Source organism: Lissotriton vulgaris, chromosome 1_1, assembly GCF_964263255.1.
Source record: "Lissotriton vulgaris chromosome 1_1, aLisVul1.2, whole genome shotgun sequence".
NCBI classification, from domain to species: domain Eukaryota; kingdom Metazoa; phylum Chordata; class Amphibia; order Caudata; family Salamandridae; genus Lissotriton; species Lissotriton vulgaris.
In genome coordinates, this window is record NC_141685.1 from 1,807,518,780 (window position 1) to 1,807,535,313 (window position 16,534).

Here is a 16,534-nt window from a genome sequence, read left to right on the forward strand (position 1 = left end):
TTGATCAGCTGTCAAGCAGGCCACTCTCTGCTGTGGTGGAACACCAACAATTTGTTAAAGGGAAAGCCTTTCTTAGACTCAGTTCCACAGAGGACAGTAAGAATGGAGTCTTCCCTTACAGGATGGGGAGCACATTTCCCAACATCTGTCTGTCGAGGGACCCTAGACATCCAGTGAAAAAGATGTCCACATAAATCACCTGGAGTTACTAGCTATTCAACTCGCGTGAAAGCCTTACTTACTCACCTAATGTGCAAGGTAGTCCTCATCAAGACGGACAACATGACAGCAATGTATTATCTCCAAAAGCAGAGGGGCACCAAGCCCCCACAGCTTTCGCAGTTAGCCCAGGCTATTTGGAAATGGGGGCTACAATACAACATTAATCTGTTAGTGTAGTATTTCCCAAGAGTAGACAGCGGGTTTGTGGATCTCCTCAGCTGGAGACACCAAGAATTCCACGAGTAGCAACTTCACCCACAGGTCCTTCTCCAATACTTCAAGCGTTGGGGGACAACCTCAAATTACAGAAAACGCAAAATGCCCACACTTCGCCTCCAGGATCCCATAGTCCAGGGACAATGCACTATGGATAAGTTGGTCTGGGATATTTGCTTACGCTTTTTCATCTCTCCCACTGCTTCCCTTTCTGGTTGTCAAACCTTTCCAGATACCTCACCCTCATCCTAGTGGCTCCCACATGGGCACAACAATGGTTCACCACACTGCTCGAAAAGTATGTATTTTCTCTTGAGGCATTGCCGAACAGGCAGGAGCTTCTCACGCGAAACTATGGAGAAATTAGACATCCAGATCCCTTATCACTCAACCTTGCAATCTGGCTCCCAAAGTCTTAGAATTTGGCTACCTTAATCTGCCACAACAGTGTATGGATATTCTTAAAGAAGTATGCAAGCCTACTACTCAGTTCTGCTATGCTGCCAAATGGAAACGATTTGTTCATTATTGCCAATCCAAACACATTGATCCCTCAGCAGCTTAAGACATAGTCCGCTCCTTGCTTCATTTACAAACATCAGCTCTAGCTTTCACATCTGTAAAGCTACATCTAACAGCAGTGACTCCATATCTACAAAATAGACAACTCACTTCCTTTTACAGAATCACAGTTGTCAAAACCTTCTTATAGGGGCTCAAGAGTCATTCCTCCTGGAGCTCCAACATGGAATCTCAATATTGTGTTGACCAGATTGATGGGCTCCCCATTTGAACCCATCCACTCCTGCCATCTCCAGGTTTTATCCTGGAAGGTAACATTTCTAATTGCTATCACTTCACTGAGAAGAGTCCGTGAGCTCCAGGCATCAACCTTAGAAGAACCATTATTTACAATACATAAAGATAGCTTTGTATTTCTTACCAACCCCCAATTCCTACCTAAGGTGTTCTCACAATTATATTGTATTCAGTCTATTGTACTACTTGTCTTTTTTGCACAACATGATTCAGTTGCAGGAAGGCTTTACATACCGTAGACCTGAAAAGAGCTCTTACGTATGTCATTGACAGGGCTAAATCATTTAGAAAAACACAACTACTATTTTTTGCCTTTACAAAACCTTACAAGGGAAAGGCCATTTCTAAATCCGGCATTGCAAGCTGGGTTGTTGTATACATTTAAACATGCTAGGCTAAAGAATGTTACACATTCCTCTTAAAGTTTACTCAACTAGTAAAAAAAAAAGGAGCTTCATTTGCATTCCTAGGAAATATGCCCATAGCTGACATATGTAAGGCAGCTACATGGTCTACCCCTCATATTTAGTAGATGTATTGGCATGTCAACAAGCCATTGTGGGACAAGCAGTCTTAGGGACGCTATTTCAACCAACTATAACTCCCACAGAAGAAACCCCACTTATGGAGGAGAACTATTTTACAGTTTATGGTCAGCATACCTCAAACGGAGATTGTTAATTACCTAGTAACCATCTGTTTGTGTCATGTAGTAATGTACATTCACATGTGCCCACCCTCCTCACCGAACACCTGTTTGTTGTAGATTTATTTATATTCTGTCTCTCTTTCCCCCATCTATGCATAGTTGCTCACTGCGTCTTTTGATCCTCATTGCTATTACATCAGCACATCACAGGAGCAAACTCCGGATACTTTCAATGCAACCACCTTCTCACAGACAAATAGGTGCTTAGGAGTCGGTCGACTTATTTCTAAGGTTATTACTTTCTTCTACATTGGGCAGTCAATCATTCTACCATTATTCTCTCCTCCTCCTTAACCATCTCAAGAGGAGAAGAGAACGCCCCCCGATCTGTTATCTTTTAGGAGAGGCCTAAAGACTTGGCTTTTCTACCTGCAACCTGAAGTTGGTCTGAGCTGATGCACAGTTAACGTTCACCTGATGTAGTCTCCTCAAGCGCCTTGACGCCTTGGAGTATATGTTGCGCTATATAAATATTTAAAATAAAATAAGAAGCTTTATCGGTTGGACCCCTAAAGGGGCTTAAGTTGATGGTACCAAGCCCCTTCAAGAGGACAATCTGCTTTTCTTGGGGTTGTCTGCAGTGATGAAAGGGAAGACTGTGCAGAAAAGGAGCCTCTTGAGATTGATAGTCCTCTGTATCAAGATGTGCCATGTAATGGCCAAGAAACAGGCCCTAAGGGTCTGAGAACTCCTTCCACCAAGACCAAGTCTGCTACCATTGCTTGGTGCAAGAAGTTCCTCAGGCAGTAAAGGACTTGGCATCTGTAGTAACCCCGAGGAGTGATGGACTCTCAGTTCAGTTTTGTTTATCTTTGACATTCCAGGCTCTTACCTGTCTATACAGGAGACTGCAAACATGTTGTGTTTCTTGCTTTCACCAGGGAAGCTATATTAGTTGCATTACTGAATCCACACCGAAACAGCTTACACTTGTCGCCATATTGATTACTTTATAGAATAGTCAATCTGGATTGTAAAATGGAGGCAAGGCGCTAGCTAATAGAAAGTCCCCACCATTGGTTTGTACAGACTAAATCTGTTTAATTCCATCAAGGAATTCAACCATGAAGAGCCTCATGCACGTGATCAAAGAGTGTTTGTCAAACCTGGGGCTGCAGCCATTGTCTCAGTTGACAGGAGAAGCTTGGATTAGGAGTCCATCTTCCTGGCCATGTGAGAGATGGGATTTGGGAGGGGGATCCTCAAGTGAATCAAATTATTATACACTTGGCCTGGGAGAAAGATCTCCTATCATGGGCTATCGATAGTCATGAGACAGTGTCGTCACCTCTGTCCGCTTTTATTTGCCCTGACCATGGAGCCACTGCCAGCAGCATTGTCATTTTAAGGTGATAATTGGGGAATTTGGCTCAGAAACAATACAAATGTGAGATGTTTAAAAGCGTACGATGGTCTTTGGTATCTACAGGATGCGGTCAGAGCAGAAAATTGGGTCAGAAAATGCAAATTCTGTAGAGGTTGGGAGAAGCCTCGGTCGGAGAGTAAACCAGCTTAAATCCTCTCTGTTCCAATTAAGGCCGATACTGGTTCAAGACAGCCAAGGCTTACCTGTCTTCCTGGATGAATGGACAGTGCCACATTCTGGTACCAAGGGTTAACATGCACCACTCGAAAGCAGACCTCCTGTCTGGAAACCTGACTTAAACAGCAGCAAATATCCGGGAGTCCTCTGGATTCTAGATGCACCTTCCATTATCTGCACTGGGGAGGATGTCCTTACAAGATGTCAGTGTGTGGTGTGTTGTGGCTCAGTTGACTAATGTGCCCACCGTAGGTGCCTGTGTTCGACCTCATGGGCACAGGTTAACATCCCAGCAGGTCCACTCAGCGTTTCATCCTTCTAAGGTCGATAAAATTGGTACCATTGAATTGGGTAACAATAAAGCATCCGCTATTAAACGCCAAGATGCCCACGGGTGAACGTGCACTTTGCAAACACACGTTGCCTGCTATATTACATCTCTGTTCTCCTATTACGCCTGCTACAGAATCTTTTTAAATAAATCAGTTGTGCGATTACTGAACTCATCAGGTTGAAAGCATAGGCACAAGGTATCCCTACATGCGCTACTCCGTTCGAAGAGGGCTGAATGCCCCGATCAAGAGCGACATTTATTGGCAGACAAACTTCGCTGACCACCGTACACAACACATTGGAAACCCGGTCCATGGACAATATGACAACTGCCGTTTTGACACTCACAAGTGTTTGAACCTTGGCACAATAGGTAAAGCCTCTCAAGAGAATATTGGAGGTCGCTGTGTACTGTCGGTGCAGAACTCTGAGACGCACAGACTTTTCAGTTGTGTACTCCCCTGACACCTGCCGCTTAGGACACGTCATGAAAATATGAATGAGAACAGATACAGAGCAGTGGGCACACGCTGGCATATGCACACTGGGGACTCTTTTAGCCAGTGACCGACTACAGACATTCCAAACCCTGGAAGGCCGCTCTTTGCATATAGGGCGCTAATCAAGGCATATAATCAGATATGGAATATAGATTATGACATACCAAAGCCCCTCGAGGTCCTGACTACAGTACTAATAGTTGACACTGGTATTGGTAGTATGCAGAAGAGCACTCGTGGACATGACTAAAGCAGACTAAAAACTTTGGGAGCAAGACTAGACGAAGGACATAAGGAGCAAACTGTCAAACTGAGACAGCCGAGCAGCTTGGGAGTATCCCAAGGCCATCTCTATACATCGTTGGTTAAAACGAATTAACTATAACATACCACATTGCACCTATCTCAGACTGAGCAGACTGCACAGGATCCCTCCAGCAGCATTGAGCCCATGCCCGGATGAGGAAGTGAGGGAGCTGATCCCTGGCTCATGTCCAGATTCGTCCCATGATACACGAGTACTGGACTGCGGTACTGCCATGCGCAGTAGAGAACTAGAAACAAATCTGGACCCATGATCTTCCATAGTCGGACTGATGGAAAGATCTATAAACAAAAAAAAGTAAAGCAGCTTACATTTTTGTAGACCTCGCCTTCATCTTGGCAAAAAAGCAAATGGCGACGTCTTAGAAGAGCGGGCAGGCGCCACAAGGGATGTGCGGCAGAGAGAACTAGTGAGATTCACTAAGGCTTAGAAGAAACTATAACTAGGAATGACTCAGGAGTGGGTAAGTTCTTCTTCAAATTGATCTCAAAAAGACTGTCAGACATCATTGAAGGGAATGTCCTAAGTCAGCCTATGGACATAGGTGGGGCTGCTGCATGACCCTTCCCTCCACTTTTCCCTATGGACCGTAGTCACAAGATACAGATGGGAACAGAAGAGCCTTCACTTTATTAAGGGTTGAGTGAAATTGTATGAGTGTACACATCAGCCATGAAAACAAAGCAACTGCAGTATGCTTGGGATTTCAGGTACTGCAAGCTACATGCGTCCTAAAGTTCACGGTGGGATGGAAAGCAGAGCACATATGAGCATAAAGTGTAAAGCTCGTCATAACATACCTGAGAGGTAACGAAACAGTGTCCATCTAAAGATCGTTTTGTATGCATATCTATGTGTATACTACCATGATGTTTATTTGGAAAACAACATGTATTCTTTATTTATGTTATAATGGTTTTGTAGCTGAAAATTCAATAAAATAGATATAAAAAAGGCACACAACGAAGTACAAAGCAAATGGGTAGAAATATGACTCCTGTGTTTGATCACCAAGATTATTTCTGTAGTGACATAATGACTTGGTCAGTTTTATGGGATTTGGGCAATTCTCTATTGCTACAGTTCTTGAAATGCTTCAATTATTTCTGATACAACTCTGGCATGTGTGCACACCCCACGAAATAAAAGGTTTAAAAAGTATTCTGAATTTTGTATATTTTGATAACTTTGATTTGATTGACACAATCAGCAACATACAGATTCCATCTTCTGATATCATATACAAAGAAGGGCATATTATACTTTTTTGCAGAATTGGTCAGTCAAATACAAAGGTTATTGACTTACTACTGAACCTACTCTTGTAGAGGTAGTAAACAGTGCTAAAATTCAGACCTGCCAAATAAATAACGTTTATTTTTTTGTTAATCATGATATCAACGCTTTCTTCATTTTCAGGCAGTAACAATCCTTGTAAGAAACATGACCAACTGTGCAATAACAGACAAACAGCTGCAGGTGTTGCTTGGATATGCAGAGGAGGACATTTACGACTCATCAAGACAAGCAACGGCCTTCGGCCTTTTGAAGGTAACAAAATACGTAAATTGTGACAACATTCTGTATCGTGCCCTGAGGATTCGTACATTGCAGAAAAGTCTAAATAAGGAAATAGGTTCTCATGACGTTTTTATAAAATGCTTGACAGTCCACTTGGAAGCTGTGTTTTTGGAACAGCAGTTTTGGTTCTCATTGTCCACCTTTCTTATTGACAATGGTAATTTCTTGTCCCCTTTCCTTTTGCTCTTCACAGCAGGAGACACTCATTAGAATCCACAAACTGTTGCAAGAATGGCAGCTATTAAGCATACTAGCAGTTCACTCTTGGCACCATTCAGGAAATGACCTATCATTTGAGCTTCTGCCAGATGGATGACGTAGTAATAGCCCCAGTAAGGCTCAGAGTAAAATAGAAGGAGAACTAAGATGGAGCGGTCGAATGTGAGAAGCAAAATCTTCCAGCATCACAAAGTTATTGTGGTGGCAGGTGGCTTGTGCATTGCACATTATCATACCACAGCACCGTTCCTACATTATACTACCCATTATATTTTACAACCCACACCTACTTATGCTATATACATTTACGAACTACAGATTGTGTGTAGTTTTAGAATTTCTGCAAGGGCTTCTTTTGTGAAACACAGTGTGACATTTTCATGAACCCTTTCAGTGTAGCGATTCAGACTTTTAATGGTATTCCCATCTCATGACAAATACCTAAAAATATTTTAGGTTATTGTTCAAGACAAGTTGGGTCTATTACTATGCGTTTCCTTAGTGTTGTTTTTGCTGTTAGTCGTATTCTGATTCTTATAGTGAGTGAAAATCGTCTACCCAAGGCTTTGTCTGAGAGGGTAACCAACATAAAAACCCTTTCCTACTATTGTAATCTGTCAAATACCATGTATATATAACTCTCTGCATGCCTCAACAGTGTAATGCCAATCCACCCTTAAACATCTATAGTACTAACCATACTTTGTTCACAATAAATAAGTCAGGCCTAATGCCTTTGCTGGAACTTTTTATAGTAAGCAGTTCAGAGTTATGGCACCTGACATAACTTTTTGCAGCTAACCAAACAGGCCTTTAACATTTAAAATTGGTTTGTCACCATAACCAACACAGGCTTGCTATGTTGAGTATAAGCTTTCTCACAGGGCAATAATCAGGCATACAGTCACAAAATTATGAATATGTAGAATCATACAGTTGGCAGGGCAACGAACAAAAACATCTAAAACCGCCTACAAAGCATTATCACCATGCAGATCTACCCCCAGGGTTTGTCAGAGGGTGGTAACCAAAACCAAACTTCTTGGCAGCCTCTGTAATCTGCGAGATTCCATCTGTCAAAATACTGCTCTTGAGGCTTTAAAATCGTGTAAGACAAATTCCTCCATAAATGCCTATGTACTTTATCATATGCTTTTCACATAAAATAAGTTTGGCCTGTTGCCTTTGTTATAACGTTTCATAATAAATAAATCAAATAAATGGCCTCTGACATTCTTTTCCTCTATGAACCAATCGGGTCTACAGTGTTAATCATTGGTGTGTCACATTATGCAACCAAGTCCTATTGCATCGCACACAAGCTTTGCCACAAGGCAACCTTCAGGCAGACAGTCATATGAACCAGCCAGACCTATAGCCTTCATTACTAGGTTGTTACTATAACCCACTTAGGCCTGCCGTTTAAGCATAAGGTTTTTCACAAGACAATAACCAGGTATGCAGTCATAAAATCTTAAATGTGTGCAAAATAAAAGTTGCAAAAACAATGTACAATTTCCCTTCAGCACACTCCCCTTTCAGGAGGGCCCAAAAGGGAATCTCATAGAGGAAGTCTTTTCCCTGATTGTAAATCAGAGGGTCAACTTATTCCTTGCCGACAGCATTGATCTGTTAAATTCTGTTCAACAAAATGCCTGTCTGCAGGCTTTACCATAGGATAATGCTACCTTGTGAATGGGTATTTAACATGCAGTTCACCATAAATAATCAAGGGCTGCTGTCTTTGTTATACATTTTCATCATACCTACCTAAGAGGACCTAACAATGATTCTCACAGTGTGGATTCACCCCCAAGGTTTGATGGAGGGGTAGCTAGGTGAAAACCCTAATAGGTAATCTTGGAGAATACATGTAATAAATTGCTGCTCTGCATACTTTATTGTAGTGTAGTTACAATCCACTCTTAAGTGCGTATTGACTTTAATACATGCTTTTCGCATTGCATATATGAAGTGTACTGTATTTGTCTTAACATATTATAATAAACTGTTCAAGCCTATGCACTTGATCGTTAACGTCGCACCAAAACCAACTCAATTCTGTTCAAATGAGTATAAGCTTTCCTGCAAAGCAAGAGGTGCAACAATACAAGCGGTCTTTCAATGAAGCAGATCATTTCTGCCTAATCCAATACTGTACGCAAGGCTATGAACATGTAGTTAGAGCCAAAGCCCCTCTCTCAGTAGTCGTTCTTAAAGTTATTTTTCTTTAAATCATGTAAGGTCTTACAACAGCTGACCTGTCGAGCAAGGCCTAACAATAGAAAAGGGGGGCTTGACGAATTCACCCTTTAAAACAAAGACAGTGTTAACTGAAAGTTGGTTTGGGGTGTTTGTCTGATGAGACACCCTCCCCTTTTATATTTCCCAGACTGGATCCACAAGATTTTTGCGTGAGCAGTACCCTTCAACTGGGTATTTGGCATCAATCGGCTCCGTGCGGTGTAGTCTGCATCCATGCTAGAAGTGACGTCCGCGTCCCTTATATAGACTCCCCTTGACGCGTTGACATCCGTTCTTATTTTTCCACTCCAGTTAGCTCTGATCCGGAGGAGAAAAAAATACATATTTTATTGAATTTTCAGTGTACCAGATGGGCAACGCCCAACAACAAAAATACAGAGGAAGCGTAGCAAATAATATCTTTGGACACCTTATACAAATCCCCAATAGCCTGCAAAACATCAGACCAAGTAAACATGAAACCCCCCACCTACCCCGAAGCACACCATAAATACTTAAGAAACATTACAAGTAAATGCCTAAGAAGTTCCCAACCACGTTTCATTAGCAACAAGACACTAAACAGGTATGTTGTTCACCACTAATTCGAGCAGCAGACAACAACGCTGGGACCAATTCAATGCCTCTATAGGCGGCCCACCAGGATTAGATCTTTCCGTGCTTCTGTGGGCATCCACACGCCTGAAACACTATGACCTTTGCAGACATGCTTCTGTCCAGTGCTTTTTTCCAGGTGGTGACGCTGGGTGGGGACAAGTCCTTCCAATGTTGTACTATGTCACGCTTGGCAAAGGTGAGGCCCAAAAATAAAAGGTGCCTCTTGTAGCAATTCCCCCCAATGTCCTCTGTACTGTGTATAAAGCGCCAGTCTGGGGTCTAACGTGATATCCCACGCCAGGACACGACCCAGGCAGGACACCATGCCGGACCAGAACGGCTGAACTGCCACACAACCCCACACTGTGTGCAAAAAAGAATCATCACCTGCGTATGTCGGGAATGTCTTCGAGAAAGATAGGGTTTAAACCGTGTGGATCCTATCATCGCGCCATGTTAGTTACAGACCCACACCTCGTGTGTCTGTGGTACTTCGAGCGCGACCATGACTCCAAGTAGAGCTCAGACTGCCTGGCCGTGGCACCGAAGGCTTTCAGGGAGCTGTCCCTGAAGCTGCTAGCGGCACAGGCGATGCCATGTCGATCTCAGTCCCAATCGAGAGGTAGGGTAACAGTGCGCTTAACAAATGTGCAAAATAAATAAATAAAAATAAATAGGTCACAGACCCGCTCCAGGAGCCTCAGGTCTTCTTGCTCCCATTCCACGTCATCGGGACATTAAAGGAAGAAGCATAAAAAGTTGCAGTGTGCCTTGACTTATCCCCATGCGTTGGCTGACATGACAAAGGAGCATCTGCGTTCGAGACATGGTTCTTCAGAATCGTTGCCAGGGCAGACTCCAAGCCTCCCACCTTTTCCAGGAGCCGGAGCGACCCCCGATCAGGTAAAATAATTTTACGAGGCCGTGCGCCACATATTTGAGCAGTCCGGATGGACGGGCTCATCTGGTTCCACGCCGCCAGCTCCGGCCTCTGCTCTAGTGGGCCCCCGTGGATCCGTTCACAGATCCGGACCAGAGTCTGTCGTACCATAGCAACCTCGCATCGTGGTGGCCACTGGCGGTGACAGCCCAATTACTATCTACAAAGCCAACACGGAGCTGGAACAGATTTGAACAGTGCCGATTCCAGCACCGACAGGATGCATGAGTCCTAGGTTGGCGCCTGAGCCCAATTCTGAAGGGCTAGGCCTCAGGAAGAATGGGAGGGGTTACTGGACCCTTAAGAATACCAGTTTGAAGGTCGTGCTAGTTAAAAGGCCAGGAAGATATGGACTGGTGTGAGAAACTTGGTGATGCCAGTGGTCTGACTCATCCCCAGATACTGGCATATTTCTCCCCCTACTGTGGCTACGTAGGAGGCAACATTATATTGCATGGTGGTGAAGAGGGCATCTGATGTCCTGGATCTCAAGTTACCCTCGGTGGTAGTCAAGACTAACATCTTGAAGAAAGTGTTACAACCGGGAGCTTCCGCTTTCGAACCCCTGCTTCCTTTTAATGAAGCACTGACAGATGTCCTACTGGGACCCTGGTCCATGCCAAGCACAGGATCTCCTGGAAAGAGGACAATAGTCCACTGCCATCGCTCCACACCTGGGGACCTGAACTTCCTCACCCAACACTCCACCCCTGAGAGCCTGGTGGTCCACCCCTCTACATCCCATAGTGCATTCCCTGCCACTCCTTGGGACAGGAAATCTGAGAGGCTGGATAGCTCCGGCAAGAAGCTGTTTTCTTCCACTAGTCTTGCATTGCGGTCGGAGAACACCACATGCTTATTGGGCCGCCTCTCCCACACTCTGTGAGACACGGTTGCACAAGTGCTACCACAGGTCCCAGATGAAGCCCAGGCCGTTCTCTCCCAAGCCATCTAGGACGGGAGAGATGCAGCGAAGTTCACCAGTAGGTGTAGGTTGAACACGATCGACTCTGGGCAGAGCAGTTTAATCAACTGTGGCACTAAGCTAAGAACATCTGGCTTTTTAGGGGAATCTCCAGGTTTCCCTCATAAACATGCCCTTTGCTGGCAACCGTTTCTTCAGAGAGACAAGGCAGACTCGGAGCTGGAATGCTTTACGGACTCACGGGCTATGGCCAAGTCCTTGGGCCTCGAAGTCTGCCTATCACCCCTTTAGTGGCTACAGAAGGGGCTTTCAACCGCACCAACCATATTCCAGCCACCTCCCTACGCAAGCTTCCCAGACTGTGTGGGGGCAAAGGCACTGTTCATTCTGACCCAATGGGTCAAGTAGTCAGACGTCTGCCACAACCACCAATCCCCTGCCACCAAAACCTCTAAGTCCTCCTAATCTTGCCCTATAAGATCTTTGGCGGTCAGAATCAGCCATCATATCCACCACTTGCAAGTCAATAACATCGGAAAGATGGGTTTACAGAATATTCGGAGGGGCTGCTCCCTTCCGTTCGAATCCTCCCCTCCCCCTTTGCCTCCATCTCTCAACCAGCTGACTGAGGATCATTTGTCCTTGCTCTGCAAGGACGTCACGGCTCCTTTAGCCAAGGGAGCTGTAGAGAGGTTACAATGTCAGAAATAGGCAGTAGTTGCTATTACCTCTACTTTCTGATTCCCAAAAAGAGCAAACTGATTCGTCCTACCTTAGATGTGAGCACCCTCAACCTCTTCCTCACAAAGGAGAAGTTCAAGATGCTCATATTAGCCCAGGTTTTGACTTCCTTGCACCCAGGAGACTGGATGGTAGCACTGGACTTGCAGGACGCTTAGTTTTTAATCCCTAGAACAAAAAGCAACAACCCTATAACCCAAGGACCTGGGCTGGACAGTAAATATTTAAAAGGTGGTCTTCTTGCAGGACGTTTAGCGCTTGACATCCACTGCAATAGTATCAAAATAGAGATAGAGAGAACCCCTCACAAGGGAAGGTTTTCAATTATGCGTTTAGTGCATTTATTCTTATGTATCTTCTCAGTCATGAATATATACATCCGTTTTTAGCAATTAGTTTTCATACTATTGCAGTGAAAGTCGAGGGCTACACTTCCCACGTGGGGACCACCTTTTACATGTTTAGTTTCATATCCCGTTCTTCCAGCTCATCTGCATTACCTATGATTTAAGATAGACCACAAGCATTTTCTGTTACCGTGCTCCCTTTTGGCCTTACCAGCACCCCTCGGGTGTTCACTAAGGTGATGGCAGTGGTTGGGGCTCATCTGCAGAGCTCAGGGGTGCCAGTCTTACCCTGCTTGATGACTGACTGTTGAAGGCGGGCTCGTCCTAGGCTGTTGTCTCCCACTTCCAGTCTACGGCGAACCTCCTGCACTCATTGGGATTCACTGTCAACGTGCCGAAGTCACACCTGACTCCCTCGCAGATAATTCCTTTCATCGTAGTGGTTCTAGACACAGTGCAGTTTCTGGCTTATTCTCCCGAGCAGCGAGTCCAGGATATTCAGGTTATGATACCGATGTTTCTGCCTCAATCCTGAATTTTAGTGAGGTGGCCTCTGAGGCTGCTGGGCCTCTATCGAGACAGATTTGTCACTCCTGGGATTGGGCGGCCACGTGGGAGAGGTGGTGATCAGAGGACTCTGGCCTCCTGCCTTGCTTAGATTTGCTCAGAAAGAGGCTTTTCTTGTCAAGTGGAGCACAGGCCTCCTGCACGCCTTTTTCGTCCATACCCACTTCGGCCCAGAGTTCTCAAGAAGGTAAGGAACGACCGGGCCCAAGTCATCCATGTGGTCCGGACTGTGAACGATTAGTCTGGTATCCCAGGCTTCTCAGCATGAGGTTCAATCATTCAATCAGGCTGCCCCTTCGGGACTTCTGTCACAGGAGCATGGGAGGGTCTTCAACACAGACCTGTCAACTTTACACATTTTCGCGTGGAGATTGAGCGGTGTTAGTTGAAAGCGATCTACCTTCCTCCTGAAGTTAGCAATGTTATTTTGGCAGCCAGACGTCCCTGCACCAAAACAGAATATGCCTGAAATGTATATTCTATTGTATAGAAAAGTCTTTTGACCCTCTTTCTGCTTCCCTTTCTGATGTCCTTCTTTTTAAAGCTCTACTCTGGGCACTCTAAAGGGTTACCTGTCTGCTCTGTCTGCCTTTTTGCGGTTGCCTGACCATCCCTCCATTAAAATCCCCTATTGTAAAAAGATTTTTGCAGGGCCTTTTACATATGTTGCCCACTTTCTCCATTTATTATACCTTAATGGGACTTTAATTTAGTTCTCGCTTTCTTAATGTATGCTCCCTTCAAGCCTCTTCATAATTGCCTCCTCCAACTGATCACTATCAAACAGCCTTTCTCGTGGCAAAAACATCTGCCTGGAGGGTGAGTGAGCTGCAAGCTTTATCTTCCAAGCATCCATTCCTGTGAAGTTTCAAGACAAACTGGTGCTTTGCACTAAGGCCTCTTTCTTGCCGAAAGTAGTAACTACATTCCATGTGAACCAATCCCTCACCTTGTCCACGTTCTACACTCTTCCAAATCATTCAAAGAAAGAGGAGCAACTCTACCGTCTGAACCCAAAAAGAGCATTGTTGTTCAACCTTGATCACACCGAAGAGTTCGGGTTTATGACCAACACTTTGTGGGGTATGTTGGAGCGAAGAACGGCGGGCAGTTAAGAAATTAACCATTTTGCGCTGGGTCATTCTCTGTATTAGAATCTGCTATACACTGGCCAAGTATCAGCCTTCTGAGGGCTTAAGGGCTCATTCCACCAAAGCTAAAGCTGCGACCATTGGGTTGGCATGTGAAGTCTCAGTCCTGGACATCTGCCAGGTAGAAATGTGGGCATCCCTGCACACATTTACCAAACATTACTGCCTGGACAGTCTGTTCTACAGGGATGGGCATTTCGCCCATTCGATCCTGCTGGACTTTCCAGTTTAGAATTTGTCTGCAACCCACCAGGGACAGTATTGCCTGGGTATCTATTCAAAGGTAAGGAATCTGCAGCTAGATGTCTCTGCCATATAAACAAGTTACTTACCTTCTATAACACATTATCTGGTAGAGAAAATATCTAACCACAGATTCCTCACCAGTTCTGCAGACAGGTTTTTTAGGGTCAGTGTAAATCTCTTTCAGGGCCTTAGTTTGGAAACACCAGTGTCAGTGCACTCCAGGGCTCTATGCCTCTGGTGTGGAAAGTTGGGAAAAATAACTTATGTCAGCGCATCAAGATGGGGCCTATATAGGTGATGCATACGTCACCTCCTGCACAGACGATGCTGCATGGGGCTCAACAACGCCACCTACCGGCACACAGGGGTACTGCTCATGCAAAAGATCTTCCGAATCCACGATAACTCTTAGGAAATTCAAAGGTACGGAATCTGCGGCTAGATATTGTCTCCACTGAATAATGCGTTACTGAAGGCAAATAACTTGTTAATTGATTACACAGTGGCATTTGTAAATGTATAGTTATAGTTCTGCCACATTGTCAATTGAAAAGGCATTTTTTGATTTGCCATTTTTGTGTTTGACCCCATCGACTGATCTTCACTTATTTTCGAAGTTGCTTAGCATAGTCAGCTAGGATCTAGCATGACATATTTCATGCAGTTCAGTACAGTGGGGAAAAAAAAGTTTATGGGCTGGGTTCAGTATGGTTGTTTTTTTTCCATTTTAGCTCTCATAGTGAAGTTTGCACATGCCTACAGCCAAAACTTCTGGAAGGATTTACACCAAACGTACCATGAGTGGAGAACGTTAGCCAGAGGGCATGGTTTCATTGGATTAGTGAAAATCCATTCAGTAGTTTTTGAGATAAAATCATTTGAAAAAGTATTGATTAACTCCGATTCATAACCTTTGCACTGACGAAAAAATGTTTCATAGCAATGGTGGGCATCGTGAGATGTTTTTGACCCCGGGGGAGTGGTGGGAGTGGTGAGGTGGAGGGGTTGTGGTGTAGTGGTGTGGTAAACGCAAAGTAACAGACCAGGGAAACAACTGACAAAGTAAATAGCATGGTTGCAATGTAAAGGCACTCCTTATATACTAACTCCCAATGTGGGACTGTGATGTGAAAACCTCCAAACTACAGAACTATATCTGTTTTTTAGTTCGGCCACAGAGTATCCAAGAAGATGCTGGTGCTTGTTGTACTGTATCTTACTATACTTTCTGTATTTACTGATAGTTGTTTTTACTAAAGTTGTGTTTTATAGTTCCTGCTTTGTTTTAGAAGTTGCAGTAAATGAGGAAGTGAAGTGAGTAAGCAGCTGGGACATACCAGATGTGGTTTTTTTTTAATTGACCACTACAGTGTTGACAGCTGCAACCTTTTTCAGGCATTGAAATTTAAGACTGAACAGTGGTTTAAATGTTAATCACAGTCCTGCCAAGTACCACGCATTCTGCATTAGACCAACGTATTTCAGTGTGGTACTCCACATTACTGCTCTGAAATGCACTGTCACACATATATGTGTTTTGTCTCAGCTTTCACTGAAAGCGCCAAGGCAGCTGGAAGCATGCCGCCTGTGGCGTGCAGTGCTCACACTGTGCTGCTGAGGCTTCGGCTCTTGCACCATGAGCTAAGACTTTGCTGGCAGGCTCACGCTCACAAGGTCAACTGCAGTATTTACTAGAACATATCGTGGATTAGACTGACAGCCTGTCCTCACAATCCGGTGCTACGGGGGACATCACATACTGCCGTGGAGCTGCGAGTTTTGAAGAGGGCGCGGTTCCGCATTGGCTGGTGTGCGGGCAGTGCCGCAAAATCAATCATCATGGCGCCGCTCGCGCGCTGCTACATGCAGCTCGCACTGCCCGGGCAACCAACCACCGTGCTGTAGCTCAGCTTATTTTACCCTTTTACCCCCGCCCACGCCAAATTCAGCCCGAATGGCACCAGAGGGAGGAGAACCGACTGTGACCTCGGAATTCACAAGAGTTTGATCACCATCTGTGAAGGCCGCAGGCTGGAGGGGAAATGGAAACCCGATTTGCCATGGCTTGTGGTCTCATGTGAGCTCAGCATACCTGCTGCAGCCAACCCTTGCAGACCAGAGTTGCTGCCTGCGACCACAGACTATATTCCAGACTGACTCAGGACTCATCAGCAGTTGGGCCACAGCCCATGTAAGTACCAGCCCCAGAGAGCCTTAAATTATAGACAATGAATCCCTTTTCTTTATTACTTAATTTTGCTCGTGAAAGTGTCACTCATACTCATTTA

The 16,534-nt window shown here is 44.7% G+C and overlaps 1 protein-coding gene across 1 annotated transcript in view; it reads left to right on the forward strand.

Moving 5' to 3' along the window:
• The window catches only part of UTP20 (UTP20 small subunit processome component), a 1,022,377-nt gene that overhangs the window by 786,904 nt on the left and 218,939 nt on the right, over positions 1-16,534 (forward strand). The window contains exon 50 of the mRNA XM_086919130.1: positions 6,087-6,218. Coding sequence (XP_086775256.1) covers positions 6,087-6,218 — 132 coding nt within the window. The remainder of the gene's footprint in view (positions 1-6,086; positions 6,219-16,534) is intronic.